The 18,107-nt window shown below is 36.7% G+C and overlaps 1 protein-coding gene across 10 annotated transcripts in view; it reads right to left on the bottom strand.

The window, feature by feature from the left end:
• Nucleotides 1-18,107, bottom strand: part of ATP2B1 (ATPase plasma membrane Ca2+ transporting 1) — a 60,367-nt gene that overhangs the window by 17,015 nt on the left and 25,245 nt on the right. For all 10 annotated transcript variants that reach the window (XM_088055914.1, XM_014248911.2, XM_014248913.2 and 7 more), the window contains exons 2-11: nt 17,315-17,726; nt 12,427-12,624; nt 11,356-11,610; nt 11,150-11,275; nt 10,629-10,772; nt 7,695-7,733; nt 7,186-7,347; nt 5,638-5,852; nt 4,184-4,426; nt 1,599-1,840 (exon numbers count right to left, since the gene is read on the bottom strand). In XM_088055914.1, the coding sequence (XP_087912040.1) occupies nt 1,599-1,840; nt 4,184-4,426; nt 5,638-5,852; nt 7,186-7,347; nt 7,695-7,733; nt 10,629-10,772; nt 11,150-11,275; nt 11,356-11,610; nt 12,427-12,624; nt 17,315-17,519 (1,829 nt within the window). In that variant the 5' untranslated portion in view covers nt 17,520-17,726. The remainder of the gene's footprint in view (nt 1-1,598; nt 1,841-4,183; nt 4,427-5,637; nt 5,853-7,185; nt 7,348-7,694; nt 7,734-10,628; nt 10,773-11,149; nt 11,276-11,355; nt 11,611-12,426; nt 12,625-17,314; nt 17,727-18,107) is intronic.

The raw sequence follows: 18,107 nt of genomic DNA, 5'->3' as shown, positions 1-18,107 counted from the left end.
GGTGACAAATTAAAACATTCCAAAATGACTTAATACACATAAATAAGTTCTATGCAAAGACCACACTGAAACTCACTTCAAACACTTGACTTAGTGATAAGAAAAAAGAAAGTGCTCTACTTGAAAAAGTTTCTGCATTTCTTCTACACCTACTAGTGACCCATTAGTGTCTTAGAAATGTTCATGTTTAAGTTTTCAGTGTTCAAGGGTAGTTACATACGTTACAATAGAGAAGGAGCAGCACAACTGGCAAACCAGATTACAAGTACTGCATAGGAAGCAGTTTATGATGGCTAAATCTTTGTCTTATTCAGAGCATACTCTGAAATAGTTTCCTATTTGGACACTATTCCCATAGCATCCAAATGAGTCTAGGTTTTCTTACTCTTTTCCAAATGCCCTTCTTATTTATTTTCTCATTTCAGTTATTAAGTCAAGTGGACCACATGAGTCAGGGATGACTGAGTTCTAGCAACTTCTACAGTTTAGTTGTCCAATACTGGAAGTTACAAAATACTTCAGAAGGTGGAAGTGATGTAAATATAGGCATACCTATTCATTGATAAGGTTTGGCTTAAAATCTAGCTATGCAAAAAAAGTATAGATTTTAAGTTCCATATCAAGAGGAACAAGAGTCCTTTAGAGATTGACACTTTGTATTTAGCACAAAAGTTGAGGAGAAGGAAGAGTTCATATTTTTTCTTTAGTACATTAGTACTTTCCTAAATAATGATTTGAGGAGCTATTAACAAGCAAAAAAAATATAAATTTAACTGATTAATATATCACCTATGTGCTACTCAGACTAGAAACAGTTTGACATTAGAACCAAAACTAATAGCCTGGCTACCAACTGCTGTTCCTGGAGAACTTGATGCATTCATGTTTGACGTCTCTCCTCACCTAGTTAGGAGTTACCACAGCTGACTTACCACCTATAAAGGTTTGTCCCAGTGGTGCCTAATAGCCCACTAAGTCTAATCTCATTCTAATAAATCCTTTATAGGTGGGCAGATGGATAAGGAAGCAATTGCTTTGTCACATTAAAACCCCTCAAGTTGCTTGAACATTTAAGTTCAGCCTCCTGTTAAAATGATCATCTTGCACAGTCTAAGCAGTAATATTCTAAAAGTAATCATTTTTCAAAGGTACAAGCCCTTCCTGAATTTAGGTAAATCAACTAATGGGATGTTACTGGAAGGCATTTTGATCAACCACACCTAAAAGTAAAATAGTTTAACTAAAGCATGACCATGTCTTTATTTTTTGGTGGGGTTTTTTTTTGTTTGTTTGGGTTTTTTGTTTTGTTTTTTGTTTTGTTTTGGGTTTTTTTGTTACTTTGAGGGTTAGGGCTAAGGTGATTGAAGTAAAGTAACTGAAGTTCTAATGGCCCATCTTACTGTATAAATTCAAACAACTGAAGGAGACAAGCTGTGAAACTGCAGTCACAAGAGTATAGGACTGTTGCTCTTATCTGTGATTAGAGAGACAAGTATTTCACAGACTATGTCACAATGTCATTTAGCATGTCAGTCTCCCCACCTATCACAACATTTAGCCAAACTTAAGTGCTGAATCACAACAGTAGTTGTTCTTACTTTTTAAGAACTATCTCAGAGGCACCTTTACTGAATATCCGGAAACTGCCATCAGAGTTTTTTAACACAGTACTCATCGATTTTCTAACAGAGTTGAAGGTGTACACTTTGTACAAATCCTCTTCTGGTATCTCATTTCTTACATCCTGATAATCACGTTTTAAATCCAAGAGCAATCCCAGCAAGGCACATTCAGTTTTATTTCCAACATGGCGTGGTAGGCCACCTTCTTTTTCAGGAGGCTGCAAGAACAAGAACCATCAAGGACTAGGTTAACTTATAAACCACTGAAGCACAGCACATAGAAAACAAGGAAGGACAAACTTAGTTCTGGGATGGGGAGGTTTCCTTTTTTTCAGTAATTACTTTATAAATTCCTATGAGTCATGATCTGGTGTCATACTGCTGCTTTTTAAAAGTAAGTTCTGTACCTATTTAGGAGCTTTCAGTCCTTCAGAAAACACCCATTAAGTTTGTATCAATCCCAACATGACCTTTCTAAAAGACATTTTCCATTTCTTTAAATATTTATCTGCTCAATCGAATGTAGACCCTGAACAATTATTTTGGATTTTAAAAGTACAGAAGAGTTCACATAGACTGACTTTAGCAAGCTAAATGGCATTATTTCTGCTAAATTCAAGTATCCTCTACTGTAATAATTCTTCAATGACTTAGACTATGACCACATCACCTGTTAGCTTTCTTCTGAACAAACTAAGTCTTTAAGCCTCTTAAGTCTCACTACAAGTTCTGTTTTCCAGACCATGGCCTATTTAACTGGAGAGAGTTCAGAAACAAGATTCCAATCCTTTAATACCAGAAAAAGTTTCTTATTCCAGCAGTGTGGGATATGCACATACTAGTTCTATACGTAAACAATTATTTCTCTCAAAATATTTGAGCTCATATACCTATAACACTGTGGTGTTTTTTGCAGCAAATAGGGAGAAGCACTTACTCAATTTGACATATTTCAGGTGGCTAGAGCTGAACTATATTAATCATATGTCAGTGGTCCATTTTCACTGTTCAGAGCCACAAGATTTTGGTTTTGGCCATAGCTGCACTTTCAATACGTTCACTTTAATGTTTGGTTTAAGACATCTGGTTCTGGGTGCCCCACTATGTGAGATATCAACATCCAGGAGTAAGTGCATCCATGGCATACAAAGATAATACAGAGACTCAAGCACCTGACGTATGAGGATGAGCTGAAAGGGCTGGGACTGCTCAGTCAGGAGAAGACAACGCTCTGGGGGAGACACTTTGTGGTGTGCATTAAATGCCTGAATGGTAAGGACAGTCTAGCCAGACTTCCTAGTGGTGCCCAGTGAGAGGACAACAGGCAATACATAATAGTAACTGAAGCTTTTGAAACTCCATTTTAAGATAAGGAAACACCTTTTTCTCTAAGGGTGATCAAATACTTGACCAGGCTGCCCAAAGGTTGCAAATGCTCCATCCTTTGAAATTCTCAAATCCTGAGTGGGTGCCCTGAGCAGTGTGCTCTGACTGACTCTGCTCTCAAGAGTTCCCTTTCAGCCCTCTCTGGTTCTGTAAAGCAGACTAATTCTACTGCAGTGGACGTAATTCACTTAAAATTGTAGTAATAAGGGACTCATTTGGTCCCTTACAGTTTACATACAGGTACCTTTTTCTTGATATAGAAAGTGCTTTAGAAAACAGATTGTGAAACTCCTCACGTGCTGTAACTCATAGTATTTTCATCTTGTTTCAGATAAATCAGTGCTGTCAAACTTTATATGCTGCCTCAAGTACTGCTATTGTGGAAATTCTTGCAGGCATACCATTTTTATTAGCCAATAAGTAGCTTTTGAATTGAGTTTTCACCACCATTTGTGTACAAAGCATCCATAGCAGAGGCTTCTAAAGAATCTTTAAATGCTAATTCATTTACTAAATCCTACTTATCATTTTTACTGCCTAAGCAATGTAAGTTATACAAAGTGTTGGAATTACTACAGCAAGGAAGCTCTGTTTAGAGTTTTAGAAAATAATGCACACAAAATGTTAAAAAATCCACTATTTAAAATGTGTAGCAGTCCATTAGTCTTTCTTTTCAAAACATTTTGCCTTTTTCATTTCAAAACACTTCAAACAAGATTTTGGCAAATACATTACAATTCTAAAGCTTACAAACTTATACAGAAGTATCTGTAATAAAAATCCATTAAAATCCTTACCTGTAGCTACATTTTCTCATTATATTTTATTTAATGTACTACTCTTAAATATTAATTGGTTTAATATTTATTTTTTAGTTGCACTCAAATCCATCCAAGAAAAGTGGGGTAAACAGCCCCACTTATAGAAGCAGACAACTCTGAACTTGAAATTATCTTGAGATTTTATCTTTCAATTATCAGTTCTAACTGAAATAAGCTATTTTTTTCCCATTGACTTTCAAATGAACAGTTGAGCAATTTACAACAGGTGCAAAATGTACCTTACCCTGCACTGTGACACACATTTACACTGAAACTGCCTGTGGCCATCAGATAATTTGCATCTTTTGAGGAAGCTACTCAGTTATCTTGATTGGAAAGAAGAAATCCACTTACCAGTATTTTGGAAGTATAAGCACAATTAACAGAAATTCCTGTCACAAGATAAGCCATAGTTTTCTCTGGAATAGCTTCTGGTTCTGGAATTTTTTTATAATGTTTTTCATTGATGTAGGCTTGGACCACTGTCATTCTGTTCATAGTCAATGTTCCTGTTTTATCTGAGCAAATAGCTGTTGCATTGCCCATAGTTTCACATGCATCCAGATGTCTCACCAAGTTATTATCTTTCATCATTTTCTAAGGAAATAAAAGCAGTTAACAGCAATCCATGACCATTCTTCACTTCAGAAATTCTCATTTATGGGGTCCAGTCTTACACAGCACTTTCAGAAGACACTCAGTCATTAAGTCATCTGGCATATTTCAGAGGAAGAACTTGCAGCTGCCACTTTCTGTAGATTCCCCTAAGCCTATTATGTCACAGTAAACTTCATTTTGAACAAGGTACATAATAAACAGTCTTAATCTCCTGCACCTGCAGGTCACACTGACTATAGATACTATTCAGACTTTTTAGGAGCAGAGTTTATGATGATATTTAAAAATGGAGAAGAGGTAAGGTTTGAGCTTTACCAGATACAATGTTTAAAAAGTGTTTCTGCTTACAAACCAAAGTCTAATACAGCTTATTTTACCTGTCTGAAGATCAGATAATACAGATTTCAAAGGTCCTAGATTCAGATATAACCACATACTAAGTAGGAACCTAATGTTTCAACTAAAACACTGAGGATTACTTGAGTTTCATAAATTAAATATCACTTTAAATTCTTTCATTAACAGGCTTGTATAGTATTTTCAGCTCTAAGAGGAGGATGAATTTCAAGTGCTAAAATAAGGCCACTATTAGTAAGTGCTTAAGTTATGAATTTAAAACACATCCTAAGCACCCATCTTCTTTACAATTAGATTTTAGATAACTAATCAGTCTCAACATACAGATGCAGTAAGAAAATTAAGAACACAAAGAGCTTAAGTTAAAAAACATGCTGAAAAATAAGCAGAAAAAATGCTTTACGCTATTCAGTCTTAAAAAAAAAAATCAATCTGGAAGCTTTCATAGCAATTGTTTAACATATCAGCTAGGTAGAAGTTCAGATTTTCAGAAAAGTTTGTTATTTACAACCTCTAAGACGTCTGTTTATTGTAAGTAAATGCTACAATGCTACATTCTGAACCCATTCATCTTTAGCTGCTGACAAAAGGCTGGCAGTGCTCACTGTTCTTACGAGCAGGTATTCACTCAAAGATGAAGAAAATGTTCACTTGAAAGAAGAAAAAGTACTGCAGGAGAATTCATATGCAGTTCAAAAAACAAGAAAAGTTCCTTCCCAGTCTGATATATACGTATGTGTGTGTGTGATGCAGCATAACTCAGTTTGCATTTAACAGCTGATGAATATATCCACCTACCTTAAAAAAAATCTATTTGTCCTCTACCCACTTACCTTAACAGAGTAAGCCAGAGATATAGTGACTGCAAGTGGAAGACCTTCTGGTACTGCCACCACCAAGACTGTAACTCCAATAATGAAGAACTTCACAAAATACTGAATATAAATTGGGGTACATTCAGCAAGCCAAGGTCTCTTCTGAACCCAGAAGGTATCAATTACAAAATATAACACAAGGATAATGACTGTGATTGCAGACATCAACAAACCTTGTTAAAAAGAGAATAAACAGTTTTAAGAAATTATCTCAACTATATAGCAATACAGACTATGGATACATGCAAATACCTCTGCCTTTATATAAGCTACTTTAGAACTAAGGTTTCAAACAGGCAAGTCAAAACATTGAGGTAGTTCTCAGAGGTGTTCCAGCTTCCATTGCTAGTACTTCCTCATGCATTTCACCTAGAAATTCCCTTTTTTCCTCCAATTTAATTGGAAAGGATGGGGCTAATTAGTAACAGGACAGACCAATATGTAAAGTCAATTGACTAAGCAGAACAAGAAGTGAAAAAATTCAGGACGCCTTCACCAATTTTATGCTGACTGATTCAGTAGAGTGCTTCAGTGCAGTCTCAAAGCAGGAGGACAGGAAAATCCATACATGAAGTAGATGAGTATTAAGGCTGTGTGGGGAACTACAATGGGTCAAAAGGTACATAAAGGAAAACACAAGACCTCTTGGCAGATATGGAAAAATTCTTTGACAAGGACAGTACTTTACAGTAAACATATAATGGAATTGGTTAAACTCACTGAAAAATTAATATCACCATAAAGAACTGCAGTGTTACACCTGAAAGCTCATTGCTCAGTTTCAGGCTGTAACTCTCTAATGATACAAACGCTAAAGTCAGCCCTTCTTGAGCTGTGGGCTGGACTACAAGTCTTTTTGAAATTCTTTACAGCCTGAACCTTTCAACTATTCTATTTGAACCAAAATAAATCCTGAAATATTTGAATTAAACCACTACACACTAGATATTGTAGCCTAAATTTCATACTGAACTTCACTGTTGTTTCAGCCTACTTTCAACAGCAACAATCTGCCAAATATTTTGACAAGGCAGCTGAATATTAGCTGATAGAAAAGTAGGAAGTCAATAAAAATGTTATGTATCAGCAAGGCATGTGTGTTAAGTAGAAAATTCTAAGCCTCTGAAAGTACTAGAGATAGTACCATATTTTCCAGACTTCACTCAACTCACAGTTCTCTCGATATATTGCTAAATGCTGTATCTAGCCTAGAAAGATCTTTTGTAACAGCTGTCCAATATTATGAAGCTGGAATTTTCCCTCCTATAAGCTGGTACTTGAAAGCCTGAATTTATTTAAATTAAGGAAAAATAAAAGCCATCCACATGACATAGCCTGAGAGGCCGCCAGCATACTCAGGCACAACAGCATACTTACATGCATTAGAATTTTGCACTTAAGTAGCCAGCTTTGAGTGGTTCAATTATTTTATCTACTCGCAAACTATGCATGTTCCAACTTTTTCTAACATGATAACAACGTAAGGAGAGTACTGAGACATTGTACCTGCTTTGCCAATCTGAACTGCAAGCTTTGTGAGCTTGCCTTGGAGAACTGACTTTTCCTTCTTTGGCAAGTTTGCTTTCTTCTTGTCTTTTTCGTCTCCATCTCCACCATCCTCACTTTTCAGTGGTTGCATTTCCATGGCTGCACCATCCTGAGCTTTAGCTAGAAGATAAAAAAAAAAAGTTTAGTCATTGGTGAGTCTCTCAAATCAAGGATACCTAAAAAGCTTAATACCCAGTTCCACTAAATATAATAGCACTGAGCATTATCTTGTATCCAGAGAGACCATACTACACATGAATGTTTAAAGAAGTGTATTGCGTATGGGTGATGGAATAGCAGGTTCAGTGAAGCATTTTTTTTTTGGGCAGATTCACTTATGCCATCTTTACTATAAGCAGTTTGGATCTAAGGACTCAATATGCATTTTTATAGGAAAGTCCGTATTCATCAGCTATGCTCTTAGGAAATAGAGACTTGCAAGACAGAATCAGAGAACGTGCATTTACCTTTGTTACGGTTTTCAACAGCTCCATCTTGCTTTTTACCTGCCAGAGAGGGAAACAAGTTGTGTTTTAAGGTGAGTGTACAGAATTAATTATTTTATTTATGTTTTTTTATATAATAACTACATTACTCTGCTAAAACAAGAAACTGCATTTAAAAAAAGAAAAAAGTAAAACATGTAAGTCAGCTCACAGAAACAGCTTATGGCACTTTTTGGACTTTTCCCATACAAGACTGCTGCAGTGTTATTGTACCATGGTTAAATTTGCACAAATTACTGATACTGACACTTCTGTCTTGTTAGGAAAGCTTTACAAAAGACTTCCTGACACATTTTTCTAGGAAAGATATTTGTGACAATTAAGCGATTCTGGTGGCCTCTGTCTTGTTGTGTTATTCCAATGCTTGTCACCAGTACCTCTGTAAATAAACTGCAGGGTCTCACTTTGAGAATCAGTGCTTTTGTACAACACTGCAGAAGCTACTGTAGTGTAAAATATTCATAAATCCACAGCAAAGCTTAGCAGAGGTACAGCACTGGATTACTGGATCTATGCTAACCCTATTTACACAAACATGAGTATAATATGTAGGCAACATACCATATATCACTGTGAGAATAGCTCAAGTTCATAATAAAATATCACTCCTACCTGTGTTCAGAAATGGGGCTCAACGAGATCATAAAGAAGGACAGTGAAATAATGAAAGAATTTAACAAGTGAAATATTAAAAGTAGTTGAAAGACCAACACGTCACGTGTTTTTTTTGTGGGCTTAGCAAGTGACAAACCATATTTCTTTCTAAGTAGAGAAAGCAAGGATTATAATTACTGTTTGTGATAACTTGAAATGAAAGCACAAAATTGAGGAACTTAAAACAAAACCCAAACATTTTCAATATTACTAGTAGTTCACCAGTTCTTTGGCCTTAGGTTATGAAGATCAAAATTTGCAAGAGTATTCCAGTAGAAGAAAACCAAATTATCAAGCAGCCTGTCTGGCATGACATTGAATACTTCCACTACACCATTACTGTAGACATAGTCTGATTTCTATACATAAGATTCCTCCCAGCGTTCTCACAACAGCTGAACAGGAAACAGGAAAGAAAAAAAAAGAAAAAAGAAAAAAAAAACAACAAAAAAAGAGCACATGTTCACTTTCTCTGGAAGATGCCACCTCAGTTTTCTTAAGAGCTCATCATTGTTTCCTAATTTTGTATTTGTTTTCCCCTTGTTCCCTTCTTCCTCTTTCAAGAGCACAGTTCTACATTTGAGTTACTTGTAACTCCTTGTACATACATTTGCTTTCACTCTGAACCATGCCTTACACAGCCAGCTAAATATAGTCCCTTTAATCTCCTTAACATTCACAGAGAAGTTAATTTAGTTTAACCTGAGTTTTATCAAGGAGAATCTCATTAGGCACATAACTTAAGGGAAAGAGGAAGCTGTCTATCTTGGGAGACAAAAAAACCCCACAAGTGTTTGGGTCCTAGGATACACTATTTGACAAAGAGACTTCTTCTTTAGGAATAATAAACACTGGCAGAATATTAATAAAAGCTATAATCCTCTGCATCTCCCGTAGCAGCTGGTACTGTTTGTTTCTTTCTCCCTCCTCTGTGAAGGGAAGAGCACAGGATGGCAACTGTTTCACACTAATGACTGCAAGTGTCGCAGGGCAGCTTTTACTTTTCCTTATCATGCTTGAGCTTGAAACTAACTTAGAACATTCAATTTTTCTTGTAACAATTTTTCTAATTTGTAAGGAAATTTACTAGGTTTTTTTTCCAAGTTTCAAGAAGGGTCAGAATTGTAAATTATTTGTGGGTTAGGACAAGATCAAAAAAACTTCAATTCCATCCCCTGCACAGAGCACGCATTTTAGCAATTGCCTATTGAGTTTGAAGGTATCTGAGAATCTTAAACACATTTCTGTGTGAATTTTCCATCACTGTCTTGTACCCCTCTGATAAAAAATAGTATACTTTGGTTTATAATTTAATTTTTGGTTCTAGTGCCAAGAAGCCCCAGACGTAGTCTGATCCAGAAGACTTCATAATGGTTTCATGAAAAATTTTCACCATGAAGCTCAGTCCTGAACATGCCTTGTGAGCAGTACTATCAAAACATTACTGCTTAACATTTTTAAGTTTTGATTCTCAGGATAAAGGCTAAGGTTAGATAAGTGACCTCATAATAAGGAAGACAGCTCATTTCATTCTTCACAGAAGGGTTCCAAAATATGCTGTTGCAAGCCCCTCATCGTTCCAAAAACTAAGTTACAGGAAAAGTGTCATGAGGAATTTGCCTTGTGTATATCTCTGAGCATTCAAAATTTGAGCTCTAAAGAAAAGGAGTGGCAGATATGCCAAAATTCCACAGAAAATGTCTGCTCATTTTTTATCAAGGTCAGTCATACATGTTTAGGTTATCCACAGGATCAGCAGTATCAAAAACCTAAGCTTCTCCCTTTCCAGTGTTATAGAAGAGCTCCCTATAAGGGGCATTTTCTACTTCTCAAGTGCATAACTAGATGCTTATAAGGTTGAACCCATAATAACTTGTTTTCCATAAACAAGTATTTGCTATTAGACATCAATGCACCTTGAAGTTACACAAGATGAGAGTTTAACTATATATACATGGTATGTACGGCTGGTTAGGATTCGCAAACTTTCCAGACTCTGACTGATCAATGAGATCTGAAGTTTAAATAAATTCCATGTGACAAGAGTTATTTGAAGTGGTGTACTCTCAGGTCACTGGACCTAAGTTGTTTTTCCTATGAAACCTACAGAAGGCATGAGTTTTTAAAAAGGCTGTCTGGCTTTAGATTACTGGAACATGTTTTTGTCCAGTAATATTCAAAAGTTCATCACCAGCCCCACTCCCATCCCCCTGCCAAAGTATTTAAGATTAATATGCCTACTTTTCTTTTCCTTCTTTTCTTTTTCCTTCTCCTTCTCCTCTTCATCTCCTCCAGCCCCAAGTAAGGTAAAGATGATTCCAGTCTGAGAGTTCACCCCCACAGCAGTAACTACCATTCTTCCAGAACCTTCCATCACATGTGTACCTGAAAGATTGAATTGGGTTTTTCACTGAGACATGAGCAGTTATGTGGCAGAGCACACAAGTACTTTGAGGAAATAATCTTTTAAACTTGACTTTGATAAAACCGTGACCTGTGTATATGTACCACTGTGCTCCCCTAAAGCTTTAGTTGCCAAAGCAATCTGGAAAGTAAACCCATAAGCAACTACACAAAATATTTGTCAGTTTTATAGGTCTGATCACTCCAACAAAGTTTTGTACTTGATGGTCTGATTTGGGATAGTTCTAGGAGTCAACCTAGATAAAAAAACAATTTGCTAGTTTAACCTCAAAATTTTAAGTAACTAGCATACCATAGAAGCAAACTACTTTAAGCAGAAATTGTCAAATGCTACACACCTGACAGCAGCATAGGATCTCTGTCCAGAGATTTCTTAACATGATCAGATTCCCCAGTCAGCGAGCTTTCGTCAATTTTGAGATCATTTCCTTGAATGAGAACACCATCAGCCGGTAAAAGGTCACCTACGAGAGATCACTGGGTTTGTTGACTGCAGTTCCTTTTTTAAAAATAAAAGAAAGTTCAACTTTAAAAACATGTTTACCATATTTCACTTGTGCAATATCTCCAACAATTATGTCAGCTACTGGTATTTGGATGACTTGGCCACCTCTGATGACTGTGAATTTCTGCTCTTGTTCAATACGGCTCTGCAATCCCCGAAATTGTTTCTCTTTACTCCAGTCATTGAAAGCTGTTACTAATACCACACAAACTACAGATAGGAGGATTGCTGCTCCTTCAATCCAACCTGCTTCAGATTCCTCCTCTTCTTCACCAACATTTACTGATCCACATACTGCAGAAAACAGGTTTTAGATTTAAGTTCACAAAGATATTTCAACAATGAAAGTTTTGGCAAACAAAAAGCTTATAGTTGCTGAACATTTCCATGCTAACCTTCTTTGCAATTTTACCTTTATTTCCGTAAGGGTAACACACAAAGAAGCTAAAGAACCTGAAAGCTAGAGCAGCTTGAGGAAGTTAAACCACCCTGCTCACCTGAACACAAGAGAAATTGATACAGAGAAAGTTGCCTGTCCTTATTTTGTTAAATGATGACATAAGAATGCCAGACTGGTAAACAACATTCTGCTTTGTCAACATATCCCACTTTACATTCGCCTTAACAAACCAGATATCACTGCAAAAATTCAGTTAAATGAAGTCACAACCCCTTTATTTTCTGTTTAGAAATATAGTTTCATTTCTTAAATTATAAGGTTACCACTATCATATCACAAAATCAAGGAAAATTTAAGACTTGCTGACTCCCCAAAAAAAGCCCATGACTACAAATTATAAATTGCTTAAATATTTGAGGCAAAGCTAAAAAAAATCCCACTTGCACAGAGACTGGATTTCAAACAAGTCCTTGTTCCTGCTGCTTGCAATTTACCTTTGGTCAGAATAATTCCAGATCATGACCAAGGAAATCTCATGTTGCCCTTTTAAGGCATGATAGAGTTCTAGTAATGTGCTCTCAATAAGGAACAATAAGCTGCTTTTCCACTGACTTACTGTCTCCCATCAGATTTACAGTATAGGCATGTTGAACCAGGGAAGTCAGTAGTATGATAAAAGTAGATACCTACTTTTCAAAAAGTTTACTTACATGATTCATTTCCTCCTGGAGGCTGGTAAAAAGAAAGGCCCAAGGATACTACAGCTGCAATTTCTAATATAATTAATGTAACGTCCTGTAGTGCTTCCCATACTAACTGAAGAAATGTTTTTGGCTTTTTAGGAGGTATAAAGTTCTTCCCAAAAACTGCTTCTCTCCTTTCTATATCTGCTGGATTTCCACTTAAACCTATTTAACAATAAGATAAAGTTAGTGACACTTGCACACATTTCACCCTCACATCAGAACTGTCCCACTCATGGAATCAAGTCCCACTCCATATTTCAGTAACAATACCAAAAAAGCCACATCTCAAACATAACTACGTAAGTAATACCCTTAAATCAGAGTCACTATAGAAAGCCAGCTATATTTTACAATTCTCACCTTGCCAAAATAAAGCTGATGGTCTACCTGCTTAATATGTCACTTAATATGACATAGGAACAGAGTAATAATAACACACATACCTTCGTTCAAAGTAAACAAGTTTGCAAGACAAGATCATTAGTAGAGTTACTACTATTGAGACTGAGTAGCACCATAAAGCTTTAGCAAGACCACAGCCCGTGAAGGCAGCTCTGGTTCCCAGTGTAGGGATTCTGTATTCAGAGACAACATCCTAGGATCCTAAAAGTAATGTAACATTTATAATGAGATGTTTATTATACTTAAAAATGTAACTATTATAATCATTGTATTTCAATATTAATTATTTTATAAAATACTATTAAAAGTAGTTGAAGCTCTGCAGGCATCATATGGAAAGATTTATGATGCTGCATCCAGCTGGAGTGGTGGTAGTTATTTGCTCTTCTGAAGCTTCACTTTCTATCTCCTCTCACACAGAGAGAGCCCATGTTTAGCACTATGCCAGGTCTGTCATCTCAGTTTTGTACCCATCCTCTTTCTTACGTGGCATATTTGAGTCCTTCTCTGTCGCAATTCTCGTATCATCCTTAAGGGACACTAGCAGACAAGAGTGAGGGGCCTACACAAAAGGCTACAGCATGTTTCAAGAGCTTGCCAAGATCTTAAAAATAAAGAAACACCAAGTGTTTTCAGTGCAAGGTCATGCACTCAAGGTCTCCTGGCTACTCCTCTAGAAGTTTCCAGCTGACTAACCCACCATTCAGAATTAAACTACTAACTCATTTTTCCAATCAAAATTGCCACATTCAAGGCATGTTCAAAGCAAAGGTCTGGATATTTCAATCATACTGACCCCAAGGTTATGATCAGCACCAGCTTGAAGGCAACTATTTTCTTACTAGCAATTTTTTTAGTAGCTAACCCATCTGCTTAGTGATAAAGACATTGCAAACATACAAAGCAATTAAGAAGGGTAGCCACTGCAGCTGGCTTTCATAAAAAGGGGGGGGGTATTAAACACCTCTAACAGACATTTCTTAGAATCATCACATATTTCAGGACACTTTGAAAAGGCTACTGAACTGCAAAACTCAATTTTAAATGCTAACAACTTAACTGAAAAGCAAACTATGTGCAGATCTTTTCAAAAGTGAAATGAATTAAACATACTCTGAGTATATGATGAATTACATTTATTCTAACAGTCTTCGATTCACCTTGAACTCGTGACTTTGAAGGTTTAATACAAAGAAGCAATTGTACTCATTAGCCATAACCTTACACTTCTTGCAGTTCAAGCTTTAAGGTGCTTACTTTCACTCTCAACACAAAGAGCACTGCAAGTCTATTTTCAAAATCAAGCTATACATTACAGAATCTACAGAAACTCAGGACAGCGTGGTCATTCCAAAAGGCTGGGCCATATTGCTATTTTGCAAAAGATACTACTTCTCTATTCCTTTGACATGGCAGAGTCTGGAAACTTATTTATGTGATGTTAGCAACATCACTCTCTTCCTCCTTTCGCAGGGTACCACAGTGCAGAACATCAGAAGTGTACAGCAAAGTTCTTTGAAGATTGAAAAGTGTTTCCAAATGAAGCCTCATATATAAAGTCAAGCTACTAGCAGAACCATTTAGTGAAGATTAGTAAAAAAGCCTAGCACAGTCAAAAACCATTTGTATTTTTAGTGTACACTATAATACACCATGCACTATTACTGAACTTGCTTCATTTACCACACAGCTGGCAATTTCACAGTTCACAATCTACGGTCCTGAGATCAAAACTACTGCCATTACATTCTTCTGAATAATACCCAAGGGACTATTAATGCTTCATATCCAAATTTTATTAGAAATACCTGTATCTGTCCAGAATATGACAGACTTTTGCTACTAAACGTATGTCAAACATTAATTCTGCACATTTGTATACTTGCAAGCAGTAAAGTCTGCTCAGTGTGGTTCTTTTAAGTAATACTGGTAAAGCTCTGTTCCCATTTCTCATTTAAATCAGCTAAGTTTGATTGAAATATTCCCTGAAAACAGACGTTGCCTTACATTGTCAACAACTTCACAGCAAGAAATGGAATAAGCTGAACTCATCCACTGTGTACCATGTCAGAACCACCTGTACTTTTCCTGTGAAGCCACTAGTAATTACATAGTGGTAAGAGTGTCATGTCATAAAGAAAGCATCTGTGACAGTAAAAACTGTCACAGGGCCTGGCAGATATACACACAAGGTTTTAGAGAGCTACTATTAGCCTAACACATAACAGTTTTCTGTAAGATCTGCCCTTTTTTCTATTAGTCTCCCTTTCTATACTTACAATTTGAATTTGACAAAAGTGGAGACCTTTACAAGAGCTCTCTGGTACTACCTTCCAAAAGTTTATAGCAGGTTATCTGACAGAGAGGTTGATTCTCTTAAAATTTCGTGTTGTGGTTTAGAGTCAAAATGACACCTCTGTTGGACACTGTTCTAACTCAATTAACCTCTTCTGAGCCTGTTAACATGCTCAACTGTTGAGTCTTTGGTGTGTTTATGAGCTTCTCTAGAGCACTTGAAAAAGGATGGTGCCCTTTATTAAGTCAATGACTGTATGTAACCGATTGCAGTGTACATGTAAATGTCAAATCCTTTTGAAAGTGAAAGGCCTTGATCACACAGCCCTCAGTACAGCACAACCAATCTGAAGAAAGGGCATCCAGCCCTTGAGTTTTAGTACGCTGACACTCATTGCACCCGTGCGTTAACCTGCATGTTTGTTACATTTAGAGACAAAGTGAATCCTGCAGTATATGAGCTATTTGGTGCCTAGTGCCCCATGGCTATGTAAAATCATATGCCCACCTAGCTTGCGGTAATAATGGGCCTTTAGCCTCGCAGATCACTGTACAACAGAATATAACTCTTGGTTCAACTCCCAGTTGTAGAATACGACATCCCTTTTCACTGAGACGGGAAACTGCCTTTCAATGCTATGCAGCAGGTCAACAGGGTAACGAGAGCCTATTGCTCCTGAGAGGTGTTACACTGCTTATACACTACAGTGCTTCACACACATGCACTGTACTTTACAACTGCCAAGGAACAGAAGTTTGTACTCCTCATGTTTTACAAACTTCTTCATCCTGAAATTGGTCTACTCCCATCCACTGGTAGTTCAGCCGTGTCAGCTGGCTGCTTTCAGTTTGGTAAGAGGAACCCAGTTCATGTACTGATAATTTCAGGAGTCTGCAAGCCAGGAGTCTGGCTTCAAAAGCAGATCAAGCTAAAACATGCTAAATGCAGATGTACCCAGAGGTACCTTACGGCATTAGTAGGCTGTTCTTGGTCCAAGAAGACAAATCTTTCCATAGCATTTCTGAAGAACAGAAAGCAACAGCTTCCCAGGATTAAGACAGCAGGTACTTTACTGCCACCAACATGACACCACATTGGTTAAAATCTATGTGAGTCCTTAAATGCAGAGACACTACAATTTGCCAAAATCTTGATTTTGGTAATTCTCAATTGCTCTCAACAGCAGGACTTTGCAATAAATTTCAGTTAATGTTTTTACATATTTTTTATTTAAGTACAGTTTACTGCAAGGACTACTGCATGTAGATATATCCACAAATATCCTTAATAGTTTTCATTTACATTGGAAGAAAGCAGTAAGAAAAGGCCAAGTCTTAAGAAGAACTTCTGGAAGGTTCTCAAGAAGGAGACCCAATAAATTTATTTTCTTATTTCTTTACATTTCTGCAGTCTATCCTGGAGTAATAACTCTAAATAGCAAAAGCATCATGTAGCCACACTTTACAGAATGCCACTAAGTCCATCATGGTAAAGACTCCATAATTGATGCTTATTTCTAGGGAATAAGATCGTGTAATCACTTTGCAAACCTTGCACTACGATTACAGGTTAATGCTTCAAGTTATAGTGACAGTTATTTTGCATAGATCAAATAAAATCTACAGAAATACTGCAGATTTAGAAACTAGATCCTGCTACTAAGAATTCAACATAGCACAAACAGAAAACATGTAATCATTTTTAAAAATTGCTGCATTAGCAAATCCAAGAACTAGGTAGCCGCACAGAAGCATTAATAAGCCCTGCATTAGATTATTAAAACCTTGAGCTCTACAACAGCATGATCTGAATTGTGAACTATAGGTCATATGAACTGTTCAGAAAACTGATGCTTTCACAGTGAGTTGAACACTGCTATGTTACACTGCTGTTTGATATGTGGATGTTTACATCAGTGAACTTTGTTCCAACTTCATTAATACAACATCTCACATGCAGTTAGACCAACTGAAAAAAAAAATCTTGCTTACTTATTACCATGGAATACTTCTGTCTTAAAGGAACTAGAAACAGTATTTTGTAATGGTAACTAAAATGCTTTTACAAACTTTGTTCTATAAAAAAAAAAAACAGTTTACTGACTAAGGCTTTTCCTGAATGGAGTTTCCTCAATAAGTTTTAAAATTTACTTACCTTCATTTGGTGAAGTTTTCAACTTTGTACAGATGCCATGTACATCACCATAGCATTCCTGTATTTTATGCAGTGCATCTGCAGCTCGAAGTTCCATAAGAGAACGGAGCTCTGCAAGAGTAACTCCAAAATCTCCATGATTAGCTTCTTTTACAGCATTTTTTACGCTGCTATATGCAACCGAGTTGTTTGCCATGTCACCCATGATGCATGCAGTCTTTAGCGCAGACAGTTTCCAGTAAGGAACGAAATTTCAACTTAAAATATTTCCAAAAGGAAAATAAATCCTTTGGGTATGAAGACAGTCAGGAGAGCAGACACATCACCCAAGAAAGAGAGCCCGTCTGGAGAGATATCTTTGAGGTTGTCCCATGGCGCGTTCTGTTCTCCAAAGCCAAAAAGCATGTACAGTCTAGGGAGAGAATAAACACACATTCAGTTACAGAACAGCTATACTGAAATGCATTGTAAAACAACCCTTACTCTTTTACTGAGGTTACAGAACAAATTTCTCTTTAATTTCCTATAACATTTTTAGTTTGCGTTCCGTGGGCAAGAGTGACAAGGAAGAAAATGGATGTTTCCCATCCCAAAACAGCCTTGCATTATTGGATTCCTTAAGTCATTAACTTTGTAACAACTGTTGCCTTTAACACTGGCATTTTCCTTCATATGTCCATATGGTTCATCATCAAGCAGCAACCTTTAAAAATACCTAAAATTAAATCTGTTTCCAGGGAAATGGGGCTTGTGGCATCCACAAGTGATGTCACATGGGGAAAGAACATGCTCA

Source organism: Pseudopodoces humilis, chromosome 5, assembly GCF_049639895.1.
Source record: "Pseudopodoces humilis isolate 2021_Gansu_Grassland_sample_001 chromosome 5, ASM4963989v1, whole genome shotgun sequence".
In the NCBI taxonomy this organism is placed as follows: Eukaryota; Metazoa; Chordata; class Aves; order Passeriformes; family Paridae; genus Pseudopodoces; species Pseudopodoces humilis.
This window is presented reverse-complemented; position numbering and strand designations above follow the sequence as displayed.